Consider the following 23,642-nt stretch of genomic DNA (forward strand, 5'->3'; position numbering starts at 1 on the left):
TTGCTGGAGCTTTGCATACTTGTTAGCATCTTTCAGGATTGACAAAACCTTCCGGTTGTATCACACACAACCTTTCCTCAAGAAAATCGTCGAGGAAACAATGTTTTGACATCCTATCTGCAAGATTTCATAAATAATGCAGTAATCGCTAATATAATTCCAACAGACTCTTAGCATCGCTACGAGTGAGAAAGTCTCATCGTAGTCAACTCCTTGAACTTGTCGGAAAACATCTTAACGACAAGTCGAGCTTTCTTAATGGTGATACTTACCATCATTGTCCGTCTTCCTTTTAAAATCCATATTTACCTAACAGCCTTATGACCATCAAGTAGTTCTTCCAAAGTCTACACTTTGTTTTCATATATGGATCCTCTCTCGGTTATATGGCCTCGAGCCATTTTGGAATCCAGGCCCACCATCACTTCTCCATAGCTCGTAGGTTCATTGTTGTCTAGCAACATGACTTCCAAGACAGGATTACGTACCATTCTGAAGTAGTACGCATCCTTGTCATCCCACGAGGTTTGGTAGTGACTTGATCTGAAGTTTCATGATCACTATCATAAGCTTCCACTTCAATTGGTGTAGGTGCCGCAGGAACAACTCCCTGTGCCCTGCCACACACTAGTTGAAGAGACGGTTCAATAACCTCATCAAGTCTCCACCATCCTCCCACTCAATTCTTTCAAGAGAAACTTTTCCTCGGGAAAGGACCCAATTCTAGAAACAATCCCTTATTGCTTTCGGATCTGAGACAGTAGGTACACCCAACTGTTTTGGTTGTCCTATGAAGATGCATTTATCCGCTTTGGGTTCGAGCTTGTCAGCCTGAAACTTTTCACATAAGCGTCGCAGCCCCAAACCTTTTAACAAATGACATCTTATGTTTCTCTAAACCATAGTTCATACGGTGTCATCTCATCGGAATTACGTGGTGCCCTATTTAAAGTGAATGTGGTTGTCTCTAATGCCTAACCCATAAACTATCGTGGTAATGCGATAAGAGACATCATGGTATGCATCATATCCAATAGGGTGCAGTTATGATGTTCGGACACACCATCATACTATGGTGTTTTAGGCTGTATTAGTTGTGAAACAATTTCCACAATGTCTTAATTCTGTGCCAAACTCGTAATTCAGATATTCATCTCTATGATCATATCATAGATATTTTATCCTCTTGTCACGACGATCTCTCACCTTCACCTTGAAATTACTTGAACCTTTCAATAATTCAGACTCGTGATTCATCAAGTAAATATACTCAACATCTACTCAAATCATCTGTGAAGTAAGAACATAACGATATCCACTACACGCCTCAGCACTCACTGGACTACACACATCAAAATGTATTACTTCCAACAAGTTGCTTTCTAGTTCCATTTTACTGAAAACGAGGCTTTCAGTCATCTTGCCCATGTGGTACGATTTTCATTTCTCAAGTGATTCAAAATCAAGTGAGTCCAAACGGTCCATTTGCATGGAGTTTCTTCATGCATATACACCAATAGACATGGTTCGCATGTCTCAAACTTTTCAAAAACGAGTGAGCCCAAAGATCCATCAACATGGAGCTTCTTCATGCGTTTTATACCAATATGACTTACGTGGCAGTGCCACAAGTAGGTGGTACTATCATTACTATCTTATATCTTTTGGCATGAACATGTGTATCACTACGATCGAGATTCAATAAACCATTCATTTTAGGTGCAAGACCACTGAAGGTATTATTCAAATAAACAGAGTAACCATTATTCTCCTTAAATGAATAACCGTATTGCGATAGACATAATTCAATCATGTCTATGCTCAACGCAAACACCAATCTCGATGGTAGAGGGAGCGTGCGATGCTTGATCACATCAAGCTTGGGAAAAACTTCCAACACATATCGCCAGCTCACCTTTAGCTAGTCTCCGTTTACTCCGCAGCCTTTTATTTCGAGTTTACTAACACTTAGCAACCGAACCGGTATCTAATACCATGGTGCTACTAGGAGTACTAGTAACATACACATTGACACAATGTATATCCAATATACTTCTATCGACCTTGCCAGCCTTGTCATCTACCAAGTATCTAGGGTAATTCTGCTCCAGTGGCTGTTCCCCTTATTACAGAAGCACTTAGTCTCGGGTTTGGTTTCAACCTTGGGTTTCTTCACTAGAGCAGCAGCTGATTTGCCGTTTCATGAAGTATCCCTTCTTGCCCTTGCCCTTCTTGAAACTAGTGGTTTCACCAACCATCAACAATTGATGCTCCTTCTTGATTTCTACTTTTGTGGTGTCAAACATCGTGAATATCTCAAGGATCATCATATATGTCCATGATATATTATAGTTCGTCACGAAGCTCTAGCAGCTTGGTGGTAATGAGTTCGGAGAAACATCACTATCTCATCTGGAAGATCAACTCCCACTCGATTCAAATGATTGTTGTACTCAGACAATCTGAGCACAAGCTCAACAATTGAGCTTTTCTCCCTTAGTTTGCAGGCTAAGAAAATCGTCGGAGGTCTTATACCTCTTGACGTGGGCGCGAGCTTGAAATCCCAATTTCCGCCCTCGAAACATCTCATATGTTTCGCAATGTTTCAAAACATCTTCGGTGCCTCAACTCTAAACCGTTTAACTGAACTATCACGTAGTTATCAAAATGTGTATGTCAGATGTTCGCAACATCCATAGACGAGGTTCGAGGTTCAGCACACTGAGCGGTGCATTAAGGACACAAGCCTTCTATGAAGCAATGAGGACAATCCTCAGTTTACGGACCTAGTCCGCATAATTGCTACTATCAACTTTCAACTAAATTTTCTCCAGGAACATATCTAAACAGTAGAACTGAAGCGCGAGCCACGACATAATTTGCAAAGACCTTTTGACTATGTTCAGGATAATTAAGTTCATGTTATGAACTCCCACTTAGATAGACATCCCTCTATTCATCTAAGTGATTACATGATCCGAGTCAACTAGGCCCTGTCCGATCATCGCGTGAGACGGACTAGTCAACATCGGTGAACATCTTCATGTTGATCGTATCTTCTATTCGACTCATGTTCGTCCTTTCGGTCTTCTGTGTTCCGAGGCCATGTCTGTACATGCTATGCTCGTCAAGTCAACCTAAGTGTTTGCATGTGTAAATCTGTCTTACACCCGTTGTATGTGAACGTTGGAATCTATCACACCCGATCATCACGTGGTGCTTCGAAACAACGAACTATTGCAATGGTGCACAGTTAGGGGGAGCACTTTCTTGAAATTATTATGAGGGATCATCTTATTTACTACCGTCGTTCAAAGTAAACAAGATGCAAAAACATGATAAACATCACATGCAATCAAATAATAGTGACATGATATGGCCAATATCATATAGCTCCTTTGATCTCCATCTTGGGGCTCCATGATCATCTTGTCACCGGCATGACACCATGATCTCCATCATCATGATCTCCATCATCGTGTCTCCATGAGGTTGCTCGCCAACTATTACTTCTACTACTATGGCTAACACATTTAGTAATAAAGTAAAGTAATTTACATGGCGTTTCTCAATGACACGCAGGTCATACAAAAAATAAAGACAACTCCTATGGCTCCTGCCGGTTGTCATACTCATCGACATGCAAGTCGTGATTCCTATTACAAGAACATGATCTCATACATCACATATATATCATTCATCACATCCTTTGGCCATATCACATCACAAAACACTTGCTGCAAAAACAAGTTAGACGTCCTCTAATTGTTGTTGCAAGTTTTTTACGTGGCTGCTATAGGTTTCTAGCAAGAACGTTTCTTACCTACGCCAAAACCACAACGTGAATTGCCAATTTATATTTACCCTTCATAAGGACCCTGATCATCGAATCCGATCCGACTAAAGTGGGAGAGACAGACACTCGCCAGCCACCTTATGCAACTAGAGCATGTCAGTTGGTGGAACCGGTCTCACGTAAGCGTACGTGTAGTGTTGGTCCGGGCCGCTTCATCCCACGATGCCGCCGAATCAAGATAAGACTAGTAACGGCAAGATAATTGACAATATCGACGCCCACAACTACTTTGTGTTCTACTCGTGCATAGTAACTACGCATAGACCTAGCTCATGATGCCATTGTTGGGGAATGTAGCAGAAATTCAAAACTTTCTACACATCACCAAGATCAATCTATGGAGTAATCTAGCAACGAGGGGAAGGAGAGTGCATCTACATACCCTTGTAGATCGCTAAGCGGAAGCGTTCAAGTGAACGGAGTTGATGGAGTCGTACTCGTCGTGATCCAAATCACCGATGATCCTAGTGCCGAACGGACGGCACCTCCGTGTTCAACACACGTACAGCCCGGTGGCGTCTCCTACGCCTTGATCCAGCAAGGGGAGAAGGAGAGGTTGGGGAAGACTCCATCCAGCAGCAGCACGACAGCGTGGTGGTGGTGGAGGAGCGTGGTACTCCAGCAGGGCTTCGCCAAGCACCACAAGAGACGAGGAGGGAGAGGGGTAGGGCTACGCCAAGAAGGAGATTGAATCATGTCTATGGCAGCCCAAAACCTCAAGTATATATAGGGGAGGGGAGGGGCTGCGCCCCCACCTAGGTTTCCACCCCTAGGGGTGGCGGCCAGCCCTAGATCCCATCTAGGGGGGCGGCCAAGGGGGGAGAGAGGGGGGCACACCACTAGGTGGGCCTTAGGCCCATCTGAGCCTAGGGTTTGCCCCCTTCCACTCTCCCTTGCGCCTTGGGCCTTGGTGGGGGGGCGCACCAGCCCACCTGGGGCTGGTCCCCTCCCACACTTGGCCCATGCAGCCCTCCGGGGCTGGTGGCCCCACTTGGTGGACCACCGGGACCCTCCCGGTGGTCCCGGTACATTACCGATAAAACCCGAAACTTTTTCGGCGACCAAAACAGGACTTCACATATATAAATCTTTACCTCCGGACCATTCCGGAACTCCTCGTGACGTCCGGGATCTCATCCGGGACTCCGAACAACATTCGGTAACCATGTATATCTATTCCCTATAACCCTAGCGTCATCGAACCTTAAGTGTGTAGACCCTACGGGTTCGGGAACCATGCAGACATGACCGAGATAACTCTCCGGTCAATAACCAACAGCGGGATCTGGATACCCATGTTGGCTCCCACATGTTCCATGATGAGCTCATCGGATGAACCACGATGTTGTGGGTTCAATCAATCCCGTATACAATTCCCTTTGTCTATCGGTACGATACTTGCCCGAGATTCGATCGTCGGTATCCCGATACCTTGTTCAATCTCGTTATCGGCAAGTCTCTTTACTCGTTCCTTAACACGTCATCCCGTGATCAACTCCTTGATCACATTGTGCACATTATGATGATGTCCTACAGAGTGGGCCCAGAGATACCTCTCCGTTTACACGGAGTGACAAATCCCAGTCTCGATTCGTGCCAACCCAACAGACACTTTCGGAGATACCTGTAGTGTACCTTTATAGCCACCCAGTTATGTTGTGACGTTTGGCACACCCAAAGCACTCCTATGGTATCCGGGAGTTGCACAATCTCATGGTCTAAGGAAATGATACTTGACATTAGAAAAGCTTTAGTATACGAACTACATGATCTTGTGCTAGGCTTAGGATTGGGTCTTGTCCATCACATCATTCTCCTAATGATGTGATCTCGTTATCAACGACATCCAATGTCCATGGTCAGGAAACCGTAACCATCTATTGATCAACGAGCTAGTCAACTAGAGGCTTACTAGGGACATGGTATTGTCTATGTATCCACACATGTATCTGAGTTTCCTATCAATACAATTCTAGCATGGATAATAAACGATTATCATGAACAAGGAAATATAATAATAACCAATTTATTATTGCCTCTAGGGCATATTTCCAACAATCCAGACCTTGAGGTAGAGCTTGACTCACTTCGCTTATTTTTCACACGCCTTATTGACGATGATATTTGTCAGGATGATGCCGAAGCCAGCCATGCTGATGCTGCAGAGGTAATTACTCTCTCTTCTGATTCAAACCCTTTGCCTTCACTAAAAATCCGTCAGGCAAACCGGAAGGTTAAATTTTCTCATCCTCTTGCTTACTTGGATCCCAAATTTCTTATGAAGACCCAACAGCACGAAGCTCGCCGCACAACCCGGCACAGCGGCCAGGTAGTTACTTCCACCGGTTTACCGAACAGTCCGGTTCGGAAACGCCGTTCAGAGGTCTCTAATTTGCTTGTCAGTGCTTGTCCTAAAGCAGGCTATTTTCGTCAACCTCTTAATCCATCTGACTCCGATTATCAGGTTACTTCCCACTCATCCTGTGGCGAGTCATCGGCTACTCAGCTGCCACCTCTCAAAACGGTGCTTGGGTAAGCTATACTTATCATAATATTTGACTTTGTTATTCCTTTCAGGGCCAAGCCTAGCCCGAGCAAGAAGGCTCGCCTGGACAAAGCGGCCGAGGAGGACGCCATCCCTGAACCGGGTAAAACATCAGATCTTGAAGCGGCTATTCATGAAGATATACCCAATGATCCACCATAGAAGGATGACGATTTTATTGTTGAAGAAAGGCCTATTGACACCTCAGGCCCTGTCAACCAGCCCACAAGCCCCATCCGGTTTGGGAGATCCACCAGTCCATCCCAGCCTGCTGACAAACCGACTGCGCCAGTGCAAACCGGTGATGCTAAGGATGATGAAGTTGTAATTACTGGCATTGGCCGTATAGAGCCCAGCAATCCTGTTGTTTTATCCAAGCATACCGCCAAAGAAGAATTTGCTGCCATGGGCAAAGGCAAGTGGAATGTTGACTTGGCGACCTACGCTGCTCTGAATGCCCAAGATCTTCATTCCGGCTACCTGAACCGGCTGTATACCAGCCGTGATTATGAAGCTGGTCTAGTGAATATGATGAAAGAAAAATTTGAGGTAACTTTCATGTGCTTTTTCTGCTTGGATATTTCAATCTTGTTAACTCTCCTAGACCCCAAGGGCCGGTTTAGAATCTTCATTCAAACCGGGACTTGCTAATATAAATCCCAATGCTTCGGAATTTGCTGACTTGCTAATATAAACCGGGACTTTAAGTAATTGAGATCGTAGCATCAGAATTTATCCAAGAAAATAGCCATTAGCCCCCAAGTGCCAAGTTGAATACTTGTATTGATCTTGGGACTTTATAATCAAGTGAAAGATGAAGATCAAATAGGCATTAGCCCCCAAGGACCAAGTGCATAACTTGTTATGTGGTTGGTACTTCAATTCTTGCACTGCTTGCTGAATCATATAACTGTCTGTATGCAGGCTGAGCTGAAGACAAAAGAAAACCAAGTCGCCGATCTCCAAGAAAATTTGAAGTCCCAACAGACCGAAACCTCAAAAGCAAAAGAGGAGTTGACCAGCGCCTTAAGCATCATGGAACAGCTTAAGGAAGACTTCAAGAAAGAGCGGGCGGGCTGGGCTACTGAGAAGGCCGCTTTGACTAAGCGAGTTGAAAATGCCGAAGCCGCACTTAAACCGGTGGTAGATGAACTGACCAGCGTAAAGCGTCAAGTGCATGCCATGACTGCCGCCATCTTTGGTAAGCTTTCTTGACTTCTGTAGTAACTTGGCCTTCTTATGATGTGTCCGGTTTGTGAATCCTTTGTAATGTTGTAGGGACACGCATTGGTCACTTGGGGTCAGATGTGCGGAAGAAGTTGAAGGCTGCCTACACATTGATAGAGCAATTGTATACTGGCGTGCAACGGATCATCTCAACTGCGTCCCACAACAACCCGGCGCCCACCTTGATTCAAGACACCCTGAAAAGACTGTCTATGCTTCCTGCCCGGGTTGAAGAGCTGAAAAAATCTGCTGCTCGAACCGGTGCTATCAATGCCTTAATCCGGGCAAAACCGTGGGTGCCGGATTTTGATCCTGTTGAAGCGGCTCAAGGCTACCCCCACTTGAAGGAAGATGGCTCAGAATTCAATGAGGAGGACCTGAGAGCGATAAACCGGGAGGTGCGCCCTCTAGCTTGCCAATTGGTGGAAGAGGCAGACTTGTCTCATTATCATGCCCAATATGACAACCAGAACAAACGAGTGGCTGCACCAATTCCTGAAGTGGAGAATCTGATCCCTCCAATCCGTAAGCATACTTACGCTCCTGATATTGAACCGTCGTTGCTGATCCATGATGAAGCTGTCTTTTAAGCCTTAATGGGAATCGACTGGACAACTGTTGATTTCCAGCCACCAGGTAGGGAAGCAGAAGCTGAAGCGGCGCAAGATGACCCGCAACCATCAGACCAGGTCGGCGATGAAGCTTGAACCGGAGGCCGGTTTAAATTGCTTGTCTTTTATATTTCGCCGAAAAGAAACAATGATCTTATTTGGGCACCATGTTGCCTTGTAATAGGATAGCCAATACTCTTGCTTTTGAGATGCCTTCGTGCATAGATACTGGTACTTATACCTCTTTTGAATGATCAAAACCTTCAATCTATTTTTCCTGCAATCGCAAAATCTTAAACTGCCAAGGCGGTTGTACTGCTAGCCAGATTATGATCTTTGTATATATATGCAATGAAATTTAGGTATATGATCAAATCTTGTGATACAAACTACCTGCCATCGTTGGGCATGAAGTTGGCATTGCCAATCTTGAAACGGAGGTATATAAACCTATACCGTTGAAGGAGAAAGTAGCTCCTGTGTATGTAATGCTGGTTTACCATGTAAACCGTGCCGGGTTATGATAAACACCGTGTTATTTCGAGATGTGAATAGAAAGCAAACCGAGCAAATAGTCTCCGGATTAAAAATGGACCGTGTTCCATCAATTGACAGTTTGAACCGGTTTAAAACTTTGTCGGTTTAAAAAATGCAACAAAAAGAAAGAAATATCTATCTAAGAAAATTGTGAAGCAGAGGCAATGATAAAACCGTTTGCAAAAAGAGGCTTATCTGAGCCAATCAGATGGCGTTACCATGGTCGGACACGACCAAGCTCTCGATAGGTGTAGCTATGGTTCAAGTCAGCCAGGTCCCCAAATGAAATCGTGGCATTTATGCCGATCAAGAGGCGTGGCAATGGTTCGGGTTCGACCAAGCCCCCAAGTGATTCTGTGCCCTTAGGCCGATCAAGAGGCGTGACTGGTTCAGACTTGACCATGTCCCCAAGTGATCTGGTGGCTTTCGCCTATCAAAAGGTGTTGCATTGGTTCGGATACGACCAAGCCCCCAAGTGATATTATAAAGCTTTGTTTTACAAAGCAAATTCAAGGGGTAAACCGGAGGCCGCTTTAAGACAGAACCACTCCGTGTAACCACACATGATGTAAAAGAATAGATACCCCGCTTTAGCTGAGGTTCCGGTTTACTATATTAATCATAATATATACATTGTCATAATATGTACATAAGTAGAGCCAATGGCTCAGGTATAGTAAGGCCGAAGATGAGCTATGTTCCACGGCCTGTTGGTCTCCTCCTCTGATGTACGTGAGTCTTTATGCTCTCGAATATCGATCAGATAGTATGACCAGTTGTGAAGATTCTTGCTGACCACGAAAGGTCCCTCCCAAGGAGGGGATAGCTTATGCATATCAGTCTGATCTTGGATGAGCCGAAGCACCAAATCTCCTTCCTGAAAGGTTCTGGTTCTGACTCGGCGACTGTGATAACGACGAAGATCCTATTGGTAAATCGCCGAGCGGGCGGCTGCTATTTCACGTTCTTCATCCAACAGGTCCAAAGCGTCTTGCCGTGTTGTCTCGTTGTACGCTTCCACATAAGCTGCCACGCGAGGTGAGTCATGATGGATATCACTGGGGAGAACCGCCTCCGCTCCGTAGACCATGAAGAACGGTGTGTATCCTGTTGATCTGTTGGGTGTAGTATTGATGCTCCATAACACAGATGGTAACTCTTCTACCCAACAACCCGGTGTTCTCTGCAAAGGAACCATAAGCCGGGGCTTGATGCCCCTCAAGATCTCTTGATTAGCCCTTTCTGCTTGACCATTGGACTGTGGATGTGCCACTGATGAAACGTCAAGCCGGATGTGCTCCCGTTCGCAGAACTCCTTCATGGCACCCTTGGACAAATTGGTACCATTATCTGTGATGATACTGTGTGGAAAGCCAAACCGGAAAATCACTTTTTTGATGAACTGAACCGCCGTGGCCGCATCACACTTGCTAACAGGTTCTGCCTCCACCCACTTTGTAAACTTGTCAACCGCCACCAGGAGGTGGGTCTTCTTATCTTTGGACCTTTTGAAAGGCCCAACCATATCCAGCCCCCAAGTCGCAAACGGCCAAGTAATTGGAATCATTCTCAATTCTTGAGCCGGCACATGAGCACGTCTTGAAAACTTTTGGCAACTGTCACATCATCTGACCAGATCCTCCGCATCAGCATGAGCAGTTAACCAATAGAAGCCATGGAGGAACGCTTTAGCCACCAAAGATTTTGAACCGGCATGGTGACCACAATCTCCTTCGTGGATCTCACGCAAAATTTCACAGCCTTCTTTAGGAGACACACAGCGTTGAAACGCCCGTGATACACTGCAATGATGCAAATCGCCATTGATAATGGTCATGGACTTGGACCGCCGGATTATCTGTCGGGCCAGAGTCTCATCCTCTGGTAACTCGCCCCGGTTCATGTACGCCAGGTAAGGAAGCATCCAATCCGGAATGACATGAAGAGCTGCCACCAATTGAGCCTCCGGATCAGGAATAGACAAATCCGCTTCACTAGGGAGCTTGACCGACGGGTTGTGCAGCACATCCAGAAAAACATTGGGCGGGACCGGTTTGCGCTGAGAGCCAAGCCGGCTTAAAGCGTCTATCGCTTCATTCTTCCGTCGGTCCACGTGGTCCACCTGATAGCCTTTAAAGTGACCTGCAACAATATCCACCTCATGACGATATGCTGCCATGAGTGGGTCCTTGGAATCCCAAGTGCCAGACACTTGTTGAGCCACGAGGTCCGAGTCACCGAAGCACTTAACTCGAATTAGATTCATCTCCTTAGCCATCCGGAGACCATGGAGCAAGGCTTCATACTCAGTTGCATTGTTAGTACAAGGGAACATTAAGCGGAGAACATAACAAAACTTATCACCTTGTGGGGAAGTTAATACGACTCCAGCCCCTGAGCCTTCCAATTGCCTGGATCCGTCAAAATGGATGGTCCAATATGTGTGATCCGGCTTTTCTTCAGGTGCTTGCAGTTCCGTCCAATCATTGATGAAATCAACAAGTGCTTGAGACTTAACCGCCGTCTGAGGCACATACTTCGACCCGTGCGGCCCAAGCTCTATAGCCCACTTGGCAATCCGGCCAGTCGCTTCCCGGTTCTGGATGATATCCCCCAAGGGAGCATAACTGACCACCGTAATGGGGTGCCCTTGGAAGTATTGCTTAAGCTTCCGGCTTGCCATAAAAACTCCATATACCAGCTTCTACCAATGTGGGTACCTTTGCTTGGACTCAATGAGTACCTTGCTGATATAATAGACCGGACGTTGAACCGGATGCTCCTTGCCTGCCTCTATTCGCTCCACCACAATAGCCACACTGACCACACGAGCATTAGCAGCAACATATAGCAGCAACGGCTCCTTGTCAATGGGAGCGGCGAGCACAGGCGGATTGGCCAATTGCCTCTTTAAGTCCTCAAATGCTTTATCAGCAGCAGAACTCCAGATGAATTGATCCGTCTTCTTCAACATCTGATACAAAGGGATTGCCTTTTCACCAAGGCGGCCGATAAACCGGCTCAACGCGGCAATCCGGCCTGCCAGGCGTTGAACATCATTGATACACTTTGGTTTAGCCAGGGAGGTGATGGCTGTGATCTTCTCCGGATTAGCCTCGATTCCCCTATTGGACACTAGAAAACCCAATAACTTGCCTGCCGGTACACCAAAGACACACTTGGCCGGATTAAGCATCATCTTGTACGCCCTCAGGTTATCAAAGGTTTCCTTCAAGTCATCAACCAGAATCTCCTTCTCCCTTGACTTAACCACGATATCATCCACATAAGCATGTACATTACGGCCAATCTGCTTGTGAAGACAATTTTGTACACACCGTTGATAAGTTGCCTGGGCACTCTTGAGCCCAAAGGGCATAGAAAAATAGCAGAAGGCTCCAAAGGGAGTTATGAATGCCGTCTCCTCCTGGTCCTTAACTGCCATTTTGATCTGATGATAGCCAGAATATGCATCCAAAAAACTCAAACGCTCACAACCCACCGTAGCATCAATAATTTGATCAATACGGGGGAGGGCAAAAGGATCTGCTGGACAAGCCTTATTAAGATCTGTGTAATCCACACACATGCACCAGGTGCCGTTTTTCTTAAGGACCAGCACCGGATTGGCAAGCCACTCAGGGTGGAAAACTTCAATAATAAAGCCAGCTGCTAAGAGCCTGGCTACCTCTTCTCCAATCGCCTTGCGTCTTTCTTCGTTAAACCGGCGAAGGAACTGTTTCACCGGTTTGTATTTAGGATCCACATTAAGGGTATGCTCAGCGAGTTGCCTCGGTACACCTGGCATGTCAGAGGGCTTCCATGCAAAAATGTCCCGATTCTCACGGATGAACTCAATGAGCGTGCTTTCCTATTTCGGATCCAAGTTGGCACTGATGCTGAATTGCTTGGACGAATCGCCAGGCACGAAGTCAACAAGCTTAGTTTCAACTGGCGATTTGAACTTCAGGGTCGGATCATGCTCCATAGTTGGCTTCTTTAATGGAGTCATGTCCGCCGGATCAACATTGTCCTTATAATACTTCAGCTCCTCGGTGGCACAAACCGACTCTGCGTAGGCCGCATCTCCTTCCTCGCACTCCAAAGCGATTTTACGGCTTTCGTGAACCATTATTGTCCCCTTGTGACCCGGCATCTTGAGTTGTAAATACACATAACAGGTTCGTGCCATAAACTTGGCATAGTCCGGTCGCCCAAATAGGGCGTGATATGGACTTTGGATTTTCACCACTTCAAACGTTTATGTTTCCGACCTGGAATCATGATCATCTCCAAATGCCACTTCCAGAGCTATCTTACCAACAGGATATGCTGACTTGCCAGGTACCACACCATGGAACACCGTATTGGACGGTTTGAGATTTTTATCTGTTAGTCCCATACGACGGAAGGTCTCATAGTACAAGATATTAATGCTGCTCCCTCCATCCATGAGCACCTTGGTGAACTTGTAACCTCCCACCTGAGGCGCCACCACCAGAGCCAACTGACCCGGATTATCAACCTGGGGAGGGTGATCCTCTCTGCTCCATATGATTCGCTGTTCAGACCAGCGTAGATAACGGGGCACGGCCGGTTCAACAGAGTTGACTGCCCGCCTCTGAACCTTCCGGTCTCGCTTATCCAAGCTAGTGGTGAAGACATGGTACTGCCCACTATTCAACTGCTTTGGGTTGCTCTGGTAACCCGACTGTTGCTGCTGCTGGTTGTAACCACCCTGGTTGTTCTGATTATTTTGATTGTTATGTCCGCCCGGATTACCATTAAATCCTGAACCGGAATTTCCTCCGCCGTGTCCCGGCCCGGATCCCGAACCACCGCTGGAGCCGTGATCATACCGGAAAGCGTTAGAATTCTTGAACTCTTGCATAATGTAGCAATCCTTCCAAAGGTGGTTTGCTGGCACCTCCTTCGTCCCAGGTCTTGGACAGGGCTGGTTCAGTAGATAATTTAGGCGGTTCGGGTTAGGGTTGGGCGCCCCACTGCGATTTGGTGGTTTACCCTTGCGTCGTTGGCCCTTGTCCTGCGCGTTGGTATTAGCCAGAAAGTCCATGTTACCATCCGCTTTACGTTTGCCTTCGCTACCATTGCCTACCGAGTGATGCTGCTGACCTTTGGAGTTGCTGTTCCTCTTTCCCTTCCATGCCTTGTCATCATTAGATTCGGGATCCTTGGTACTATCAGAATCAGCATACTTTACCAAAGCATCCATGAGGGTCCCCATGTCAGTGCAATGGCGCTTCATCCGTCCCACCCAAACCGGCAATTGCCTTCTAGGGTTATGACTGCAGTGTCAGCGTTGATGCGGTCTGATGAATGCAACACTTGTGAGACCTGGCGCACTCAATGAGTCGTCGATTCTCCTTCCTCCTGGACACAGGCAGCTAAGTCCACTATCGACATAGGCTGCTTACATGTATCCTTGAAATTACTGATAAACCGGGCTCGTAATTGGGCCCATGAACTGATAGAATTGGCCGGTAAACTTTTTAGCCAAGTACGGGCCATTCCTTCGAGCATCATGGTGAAGTATTTCGCACATGCCGCATCATCCACATCAAGCATCTCCATGGCCATCTCATAGCTCTCCACCCATGTCTCTGGAGGTTGATCTACCGTGTAATTTGGTACCTTTCGCGGGCCTTTGAAATCCTTGAGCAGGCGCACATTGCGTAAAGCGGGGACAAGGCAAGGCACCCCCAAAGAACTAGAAGTAACACCAGGTTCGACCGAGATAGTTGGACGAACCGGCGTAAGCTACCGAGCCTGATACTGTGCGGCTAACTCGGCCTCCCTGCGCGCTCGGGCCCGGTCCACCACTTCCTGAGCGTTATTAGCACCACCCGCCGGGTTGTTGCCGCGGGGTGCTCCACGTCCTTCATTACTTGATACTGCCGGTTCATCCATATGCCTTCTATAGCTCCGGCTTGGACGAGGGGTCGAGTGGATCCGGTCGCGGCTGTACGAGTATGCTTCCTGTTGGACCAAAGCTGTCCTAAGAAGCTCCTTGACCCGTTGCGTCTCTACCGCCTGCGGCGAGTCACCTACAATTGGAATGGCCTCCAGCCATGCAGCAGCGGCAACGAGATTGTCCATCGGGTTGGAGTAGTGACCCGGAGGTGTTGAAATAGCCTGAGGTATAACAGTGTTTTGACGAGGCAGATCCATCGGACGGGGCTGAACCGGCGCGCCGGTCCCTGGAGCTTCCGCCCGGTTTACCTCCAGCGGATTACTGGTTCCTGCTCCTGGGGTGTTGAAAAGGTCTCTGGCCCCGAAAACCGATGGCAAACGGGATCGGTACTTCCTCTTCATGACTTCATGCGACGCATTCTGGTCCAACATGAGCCTGTAGGCTTGTGCGTCTAAAGCGGCCCGCTCTGCGGTCATCCTGGCATTCTCAGCTGCCAGGTCCGCCTTGGCCTGGGTGATCTGTTCCCTCACCTTTGCAATCTCCGCGTTGTGGACGTCCTGATCCACCGGGTTAGCTTTTGCCACGAGCACAACCAATGCATCAAATAGATCTGATAGCACTTGAGCCGGCGGGCGTATAGAGCCTCCTGCCCCGGCAGCCGTCGCCGCTACTGAACCAGAGGTTATTGGCGCAGCGGTCGAAGATTGAAGCGCTTCTTGTGTGCTGGCCATGAATATTCCAACTCGGTTGGGTAGATCAGAGGGGTCCGGAATACTGTCGCCATCGGAACAACCCCCAATCCGGCCATCTTGTAGCTGATATAGAGATTCGGTTTCTCCGGCTGATGACTCGTTGCCGGAATAAACGACGGTCTCGCCGCGAGATTCCGATCCATCCTCATAACTTCCTCCATGGATGACTCCCATGAAGGCACGCTTCATGGCCGGTTTAACCCGGGCGGATCGCGCACGCTGAGCCGTTTCGACGGGGTCGGTGCAGATGTCCGGCTCAGGGCCCGGTTCACCGATCTTGCTGATGAAAATGTGTATGCCACCAAAGGGGACCCGGTACCCGTACTCAACTGAGCCGGCCTCAGGGCCCCAGCCTGCATTGTCAATGTAGAGCTTGCCGCGACGACTCTTAGTCATCCGGCCCACAGCGTAGCCCTCGAGTCCTTCAAAGCGGCCCTCCAAGAACTTGAAACCATCGTGTGATAGCCCCACGGTGGGCGCCAACTGTCGTGCTTTTGTCACGGCAGATGTCCTCATGAAAGGACTTAGTCGTGGAGCCATCCCAATGGGTTAGCTTGAAGGGGTTAAAGCGGACACAGGGACGCAAGAGAGTTTATACTAGTTCGGCCCCTTCGATGAAGGTAAAAGCCTACGTCTAGTTGTGATGGAATTGATGGGGTTTCGATGACTAGGGAGCAAACAAGCTTCGCCTAAGTCTCGAGTTGTTGTCTGTTGTCCTGAGCTGCCGCCGGGTCGTCCCCTTATATACACAGGTGAAGCCCATCGGTTCACAGAGTCCTAACACCGGTTCATATTGGTATCCGGGTTGGTCTCTCCTTATTCCTACCTTACAATACAAGTTTACATACAGATGCCGGTTTACGGCTACAAGTCTTAAACCGACTACGGGCCTCAGGCCCTCATCTATCTTCTTGGGCTTTAACACTCTTGAGTTACTGATGAAGTTAACCCGGCCCACATAGGCCGGTTTACGCCCAATAGTAATATTCCCAACAGTATTGAAGCCCAAAACCTTTACTGTCGGTTCGCCCGTGAACCGGGACAAATGGGGCTCCACGTGGCAAATGGGCCTTGCCCAGGAAAGGGGTCCTTTTGTCCCCGTTGGTAGCACCAACCAGGACAAATAAGTGTCCACGCGTCAGTAGTTCAGGGGCTGGGTTTTTTTTAAAGGGGGTGGGGTTTGGGGGTTTTGTAGGGTTAATTTAGGGGTTTCATATATTGTGTTAGCTAGTTAATAGAAAGAAGTGTCCTCTCTTATCTCCATGCTTGGTCGACGCTACGGACTATATGTATAGAGAGGACTCGACAAGCTAGCTAGTAAGCAAATGAAGGAAACCATTAATTACACAAGATCGTCATGAACATATACAAAGAGAAGTGATTGACCTCTCTTTCTCCGAGAGATTGGTCGAACAACAAGTTTTCATACACAAGATCGTCATGAACATATACAATGTAAGATCTCTTACAATCCCTAATATTTGAACTCAACTTCCACATGGTATTCTCCGTCTTTATTGATGACGTGGTCAAGAAGGAATCCCGCCAATTTCTCTTGAATTGCTTTTATGCGATCTTGTGGTAGGAGTTCATCCCGCATCTGCCATGTCTAATTTGAAGACGGGGGTCAAGATACGTCTCCGTCGTATCTATAATTTTTGATTGTTCCATGGCAATATTATACAACTTTCATATACTTTCGTCAACTTTTTATACTATTTTTGGGACCAACATATTGATCCAGTGCCCAGTGCTAGTTCCTATTTGTTGCATGTTTTTTGTTTCACAGAAAATCCATATCAAACGGAGTCCAATCGGGATAAAAACTGACGGAGATTTTTTTGGAATATATGTGAATTTTTGGAAGTGGAATCAATGCGAGACAATGCCCAAGGGGGCACGAGGCAGGGGGCGCGCCCCAGGGGAGCATGGCACCCCAGACCCTCGTGGACACCACGTAAGGCGGTTGCTGCCCTTCTTTCGCCGCAAGAAACCTAATATGCGGATAAAAATCGTGTTCAAATTTCAATCCAATCGGAGTTACGGATCTCCGAGAATATAAGAAATGGTGAAAGGCCAGATCTGGGAGCACAGAAACAGAGAGAGACGGAGAGACATATCCAATCTCGGAGGGGCTCTCGCCCCTCCCATGCCATGGAGACCAAGAACCAGAGGGGAAACCCTTCTCCCATCTAGGGAGAAGGTCAAGGAAGAAGAAGAAGAAGGGGGGCCCTCTCCCCCTTGCTTCCGGTGGCGCCGGAGCGCTGCCGGGGCCATCATCATCACCGCCATCTTCACCAACAACTTCACCGCCATCATCACCAACTCTTGCCCCCTCTATGCAGCGGTGTAACCTCTCTCTTACCCGCTATAATATCTACTTAAACATGGTGCTCAACGCTATATATTATTTCCCAATGATGTATGGCTATCCTATGATGTTTGAGTAGATCTATTTTGTCCTAATGGCTATTTGATGATCGTGATTGGTTTGAGTTGTATGTTTTATTATTGGTGCTGTCCTATGGTGCTCTCCATGTTACGCAAGCGTGAGGGATTCCCGCTGTAGGGTTTGCAATATGTTTATGATTTGCTTATGGTGGGTGGCGTGAGTGACAGAAGCACAGACCCGAGTAAGTAGGTTGTTTGCGGATGGGATAAAGGGGACTTGATGCTTTAATGCTATGGTTGGGTTTTTACCTTAATGATCTTTAGTAGTTGCGGATGCTTGCTAGAGTTCCAATCATAAGTGCATATGATCCAAGTAGAGAAAGTATGTTAGCTTATGCCTCTCCCTCAAATAAAATTGCAATAATGATTACCGGTCTAGTTATCGATTGCCTAGGGACAAATAACTTTATTGCGTGACAACAAGCTCTCTACTAAAACTAACTTAGTTATGTCTTCATATAAACAGCCCCTACTTTTTATTTACGCGCTCTTTATTATTTTGCAAACCTATCCAACAACACCTACAAAGTACTTCTAGGTTCAAACTTGTTCTAGGTAAAGAGAACATTAAGCGTGCATAGAGTTGTATCCGTGGTCGATAGAACTTGAGGGAATATTTGTTCTACCTTTAGCTCCTCGTTGGGTTCGACACTCTTACTTATCAAAAGAGGCTACAATTGATCCCCTATACTTGTGGGTTATCAAGACCTTTTTCTGGCGCCGTTGCCGGGGAGTTATAGCATGGGGTGAATATTCTCGTGTGTGCTTGTTTGCTTTATCACTAAGTAGTTTTTATTTTGTGCTCTTGTTTTCTATCTTTAGTTATGGGTGGGAAACGCAAAATACCGAAAAAATTAGTTGTACCTACTACAATGGTTGAAGAACCACTCAAAATCTATCACACTCCTGAAGTGTTTTACTTGGATCATCTTAGATCCCTATGTGCTCGTGCTGAAACCCCAACTAGCTTAGTTGCGGGCAAATCTTTATATGAGCATGCTTGTTATGTGGGACACCACATATCTGAAAAGGGAAACTTTTACTGTATCAAATTCATCGTTTGCAGTGCTATGCTTGGAATTTATGTGAAATATATGATTGTACTTGTTTTTCTAAAGACCCTAAGAAACACCTTCCGTGCCAATGTGAGTTTAGCGATGATGGAATCTTCGACAAATTGAAGAATTTGTTGCTTTTAGGGGTACTTGTGAAATTGCTTCTTTTCTTGAAGAGTGTGATACTAAGGGTGTTTACAATTACTATGATGTTCAACAAATTGAAGAATTTGTTGCTTTTAGGGGTACTTGTGAAATTGCTTCTTTTATTGAAGAGTGGATACTACTCTCTACAAATCTGAAAATTGGCCATACTAAAATATTGCTATGATAATTATGCTTCTAATCCTAATATTAAACCGTATATTGAGGACTCCTCCGCTGTCCAAGAAGAGACTAATATTTTGCAGGAGTCTATGGAAGAAGGAATTGATGAAACTATGGGCTCATTGGATGAAAAAGATGATGAGGAGAGCGAAGAACAAAAGGAGGAATAGCAGATTCGCTACCTATGCCCACCTTCTAAAGAGAGTAACTCTTCAACTCATACATTGTTTAATTTCCCTTCGTTCTTACCGAAGGATGAATGCCATGATAATTACTATGATCCCGCTGATTCGTTTCAAATATCCCCTTTTGATGAACTTGATGCTTTCTATGCTTGTGGCCAACATACCAATATGAATGATGCTTATGGAGATGAACTTGCTATAGTCCCTTATGTTAAACATGAAATTGTTTCTATTGCACCCACACATGATAGTCCTATTATCTTTTTGAATTCTCCCGACTACACTATATCAGAGAAGTTTGCCCTTATTAAGGATTATATTGATGGATTGCGTTTCACTACTACACATGATGATTTTGATAGATATAATATGCATGTGCTTGCTGCTCCTACTTGTAATTATTATGAGAGAGAAACTACATCTTCGCCTCTCTATGTTTCCAATATGATAAAATTGCAAGAAACTTCTTATGTTATGCATGGGCCTTTACTTTGTGTGCATGAATTGTTCTTTTATGACATGCCAATGCATAGGGAGAGAGTTAGACTTTGTCATTACATGATATATGTTACTTTGTGCTCACTACTAAATTACAAATCATTGCTAATTCAAATTGGCTTTGATATACCTTGGGATCCGGGTGGATTCATTACTTGAGCACCTTATGCCTAGCTTAATGGATTTAATGAAAGCACTTCTAGGAAGACAACCCGGAAGTTTTAGAGAGTCATTTATTTCTGTTGGGTGCTTTTATAAAGTTTAAAAACAAAAAAGTAAAGAGGGGAACCTAAAACTTTTTCAAAAAGAAAAGCGAAAGTGAGAAAGACGAGCATTGTTAAAGTGGGAGCTAGCCTTGAAATTTGTTCATGCCCATGGAAACTTTGTGACCCTTGATTATAGAAACTTTTCGACAAAAATAATTATCCCCTTGTACAAATCCATTGTATCATAAAAGTAATGTGCCAAGATTTGCCTTTAGGATGTTTACATTGCTTGTTATTTTGTGCGGTGCAAGATAGACACTTTTGCTGTAGTGCGCAATTTTACATTTTTTACTGGCACGTCAAACGGTTCTGAAACTTTCTGCACTGTCTTTATATACAATTTTTTTATTTTTCCTAATGTTGGCAGAATTTTTGGAGTATCAGAGGTATGGTGAATGTTCAGAATACTACAGACTGTCCTATTTAAGATAGATTCTGTTATTGATGCATAGTTTGCTTGTTTTGATGAAACTATCGATTTCTATCAATGGATTAAGCCATGGAAAAGTTATATTACTTTCGCTACAATGAAAAAATAAAATATGAATTGGTTTGCAATAGTACTTAGAGTAGTGATTTTCTTTATTATACTAACGGATCTTACCGAACTTTCTGTTAAGTTTTGTGTGATTGAAGTTTTCAAGTTTTGGGAGAGATCACGATTGATGAAGGAATAGGGAGTGACAAGAGCCTAAGCTTGGGGATGCTCGAGGAACCCCAAGGAAATATTCAAGGACTCCCAAGCAACCAAGCTTGGGGATGCCCCGGAAGGCATCCCCTCTTTCTTCTAACGATCATCGGTAATTTTACTTGGAGCTATATTTTTATACGTCACATGATATGCGTAAATCTTGGAGCGTCTTTTGCATTTAGTTTTCACTTCTCCTTGATGCACCATGCTGGTATGAGATAGTCCTCGGTTGATATATAGAATGCTAATTGCACTTCACTTATATCTTGGTCGGTCGGTACCGTGCATTGCCGTTTCTCACCTCGAGAGTTGGTGCAAACTTCGCCGGTGCATCCAAACCCCGTGATACGATACACGCTATCACACATAAGCCTCCTTATATCTTCCTCCAAACAGCCACCATACCTACCTATTATGGCATTTCTGTTGCCATTCTGAGATATATTGCCATGCAACTTCCATCATCATCATATACATGACTTGAGCTTTTATTGTCATATTGCTTTCATTATCGTAAGATAGATAGCATGATGTTTTCATTAATTGTCTGTTTTTTGATGTCATTGTTACGCTAGATCATTGCACATCCCGGTACACCGCCAGAGGCATTCATATAGAGGCATATTTTTGTTCTAGTACCGAGTTGTAATATTGAGTTGTATGTAAACAAAAGTGTGATGATCATCATTATTATATCATTGTCCCATGTGAGGAAAGGATGATGGAAGCTATGATTCCCTCACAAGTTGGGATGAGTCTCCGAACTTTACAAAAAAAAGTAAAAGAGGCAAAGAAGCCCACCAAAAAGCACAAAAAATGAGAGAAAAAGAGAGAAGGGGAAATGTTACTATCCTTTTACCACACTTGTGCTTCAGAGTAGCACCATGTTCTTCATATGGAGAGTCTCTTGAGTTATCACTTTCATACACTAGTGGGAATTTTCATTATAGAACTTGGCTTGTATATTCTGATGATGGGCTTCCTCAAATGCCCGAGGTCTTCATGAGCAAGCAAGTTGGATGCACACCCACTTAGTTTCCAGTTTGAGCTTTCATACACTTATAGCTCTTAGTGCATCCATTGCATGGCAATCCCTACTCCTCACATTGACATCAAATGATGGGAATCTCCATAGCCCGTTGATTAGCCGCATCTATGTGAGACTTTCTCCTTTTTGTCTTCTCCACACAACCTCCACCGCCATATTCTATTCCACCATAGTGCTATGTCCATGTCTCACACTCATGTATTACGTGAACGTTGAAAAGGTTTGAGAACGTCAAAAGTATGAAACAATTGCTTGGCTTGTCATCAGTGTTGTGCATGATTTGAATATTTTGTGTGGTGAAGATGGAGTATAGCCAGACCATATGATTTTGTAGGGATAACTTTCTTTGGCCATGCTCTTTTGAAAAGACATGATTCTTTTATTAGTATGCTTGAAGTATTATTGTCTTAATGTCAAATGATATACTATTGCTTTGAATCACTCGTGTATTAATATTCATGCCATGATTAGATTACATGATCAAGATTATGCTAGGCAGCATTCCATATAAAAATGATCTTTTTTATCATTTACCTACTCGAGGACGAGCAGTAATTAAGCTTGGGGATGCTGATACGTCTCCGTCGATCTATAATTTTTGATTGTTCCATGCCAATATTATACAACTTTAAAATACTTTTGGCAACTTTTTATACTATTTTTGGGACTAGCATATTGATCCAGTGCCCAGTGCCAGTTCCTGTTTGTTGCATGTTTTTTGTTTCACAGAAAATCCATATCAAACAGAGTCCAAACGAGATTTTTTTGGAATATATGTGAATTTTGGGAAGTGGAATAAACGCGAGACAATGCCCGAGGGGGCCACGAGGCAGGGGGCGCACCCCTGACCCTCGTGGACACCCCGTAAGGCGGTTGCTGCCCTTCTTTCGCCACAGGAAAGCTAATATCTGGATCAAAATCGTGTTCAAATTTCAATCCAATCGGAGTTACGGATCCCAGGTAATATAAGAAACGGTGAAAGGCCATATTTGGGAGCGTAGAAACAGAGAGAGACAGAGAGACGGATCCAATCACAGAGGGGCTCTCGCCCCTCCCATGCCATGGACACCAAGGACCAGAGGGGAAACCCTTCTCCCATCTAGGGAGAAGGGCAAGGAACAAGAAGAAGGGGGATCTCTCCCCTCTCTCCCGGTGGCGCCGGAACGCCGCCGGGGCCATCATCGCGACAACGATCTACACCAACAACTTCACCGCCGTCATCACCAACTCTTCCCCGCTCTATGCAGCGGTGTAATCCCTCTTTTACCTGCTGTAATCTCTACTTAAACATGGTGCTCAATGCTATATATTATTTCCCAATGATGTGTGGCTACCCTATGATGTTTGAGTAGATCCGTTTTGTCCTATGGGTTCATTGATGATCGTGATTGGTTTGAGTTGCATGTTTTATTATTAGTGCCGTCCTATGGTGCTCTCCGTGTCGCGCAAGCGTGAGGGGTCCCTGCTGTAGGGTTTGCAATATGTTTATGATTCGCTTATGGTGGGTGGCATGAGTGATAGAAGCACATACCAGAGTAAGTAGGTTGTTTGTGTATGGGAATAAAGAGGACTTGATACTTTAATGCTATGGTTGAGTTTTACCTTAATGATCTTTAGTAGTTGCGGATGCTTGCTAGAGTACCAATCATAAGTGCATATGG

General features: G+C 45.4%; 1 protein-coding gene across 1 annotated transcript; it reads left to right on the forward strand.

The window, feature by feature from the left end:
- The first annotated feature begins 6,806 nt into the window (after positions 1–6,806).
- On the forward strand, positions 6,807–8,335 carry LOC147964888 (uncharacterized). The gene is made up of 4 exons (XM_087530198.1): positions 6,807–6,950; positions 7,326–7,602; positions 7,680–8,153; positions 8,265–8,335. The coding sequence occupies exons 1-4, from the start codon at positions 6,807–6,809 to the stop codon at positions 8,333–8,335; spliced, it is 966 nt and encodes a 321-aa protein (XP_087386324.1).
- Positions 8,336–23,642: the final 15,307 nt, after the last annotated feature.

The sequence above is a fragment of the Triticum urartu genome, chromosome 6A, assembly GCF_056163025.1.
Source record: "Triticum urartu cultivar PI428250 chromosome 6A, HENAU_Tu73, whole genome shotgun sequence".
Taxonomy (NCBI): Eukaryota; Viridiplantae; Streptophyta; class Magnoliopsida; order Poales; family Poaceae; genus Triticum; species Triticum urartu.

Coding starts and splice junctions, on each gene's coding strand:
- LOC147964888 (XM_087530198.1), top strand. CDS start 6,807: ATGGGCAAAGGCAAGTGGAATGTTGACTTGGCGACCTACGCTGCTCTG. Junction 6,951..7,325: donor TGATGAAAGAAAAATTTGAG/GTAACTTTCATG, acceptor GTCTGTATGCAG/GCTGAGCTGAAGACAAAAGA. Junction 7,603..7,679: donor CATGACTGCCGCCATCTTTG/GTAAGCTTTCTT, acceptor GTAATGTTGTAG/GGACACGCATTGGTCACTTG.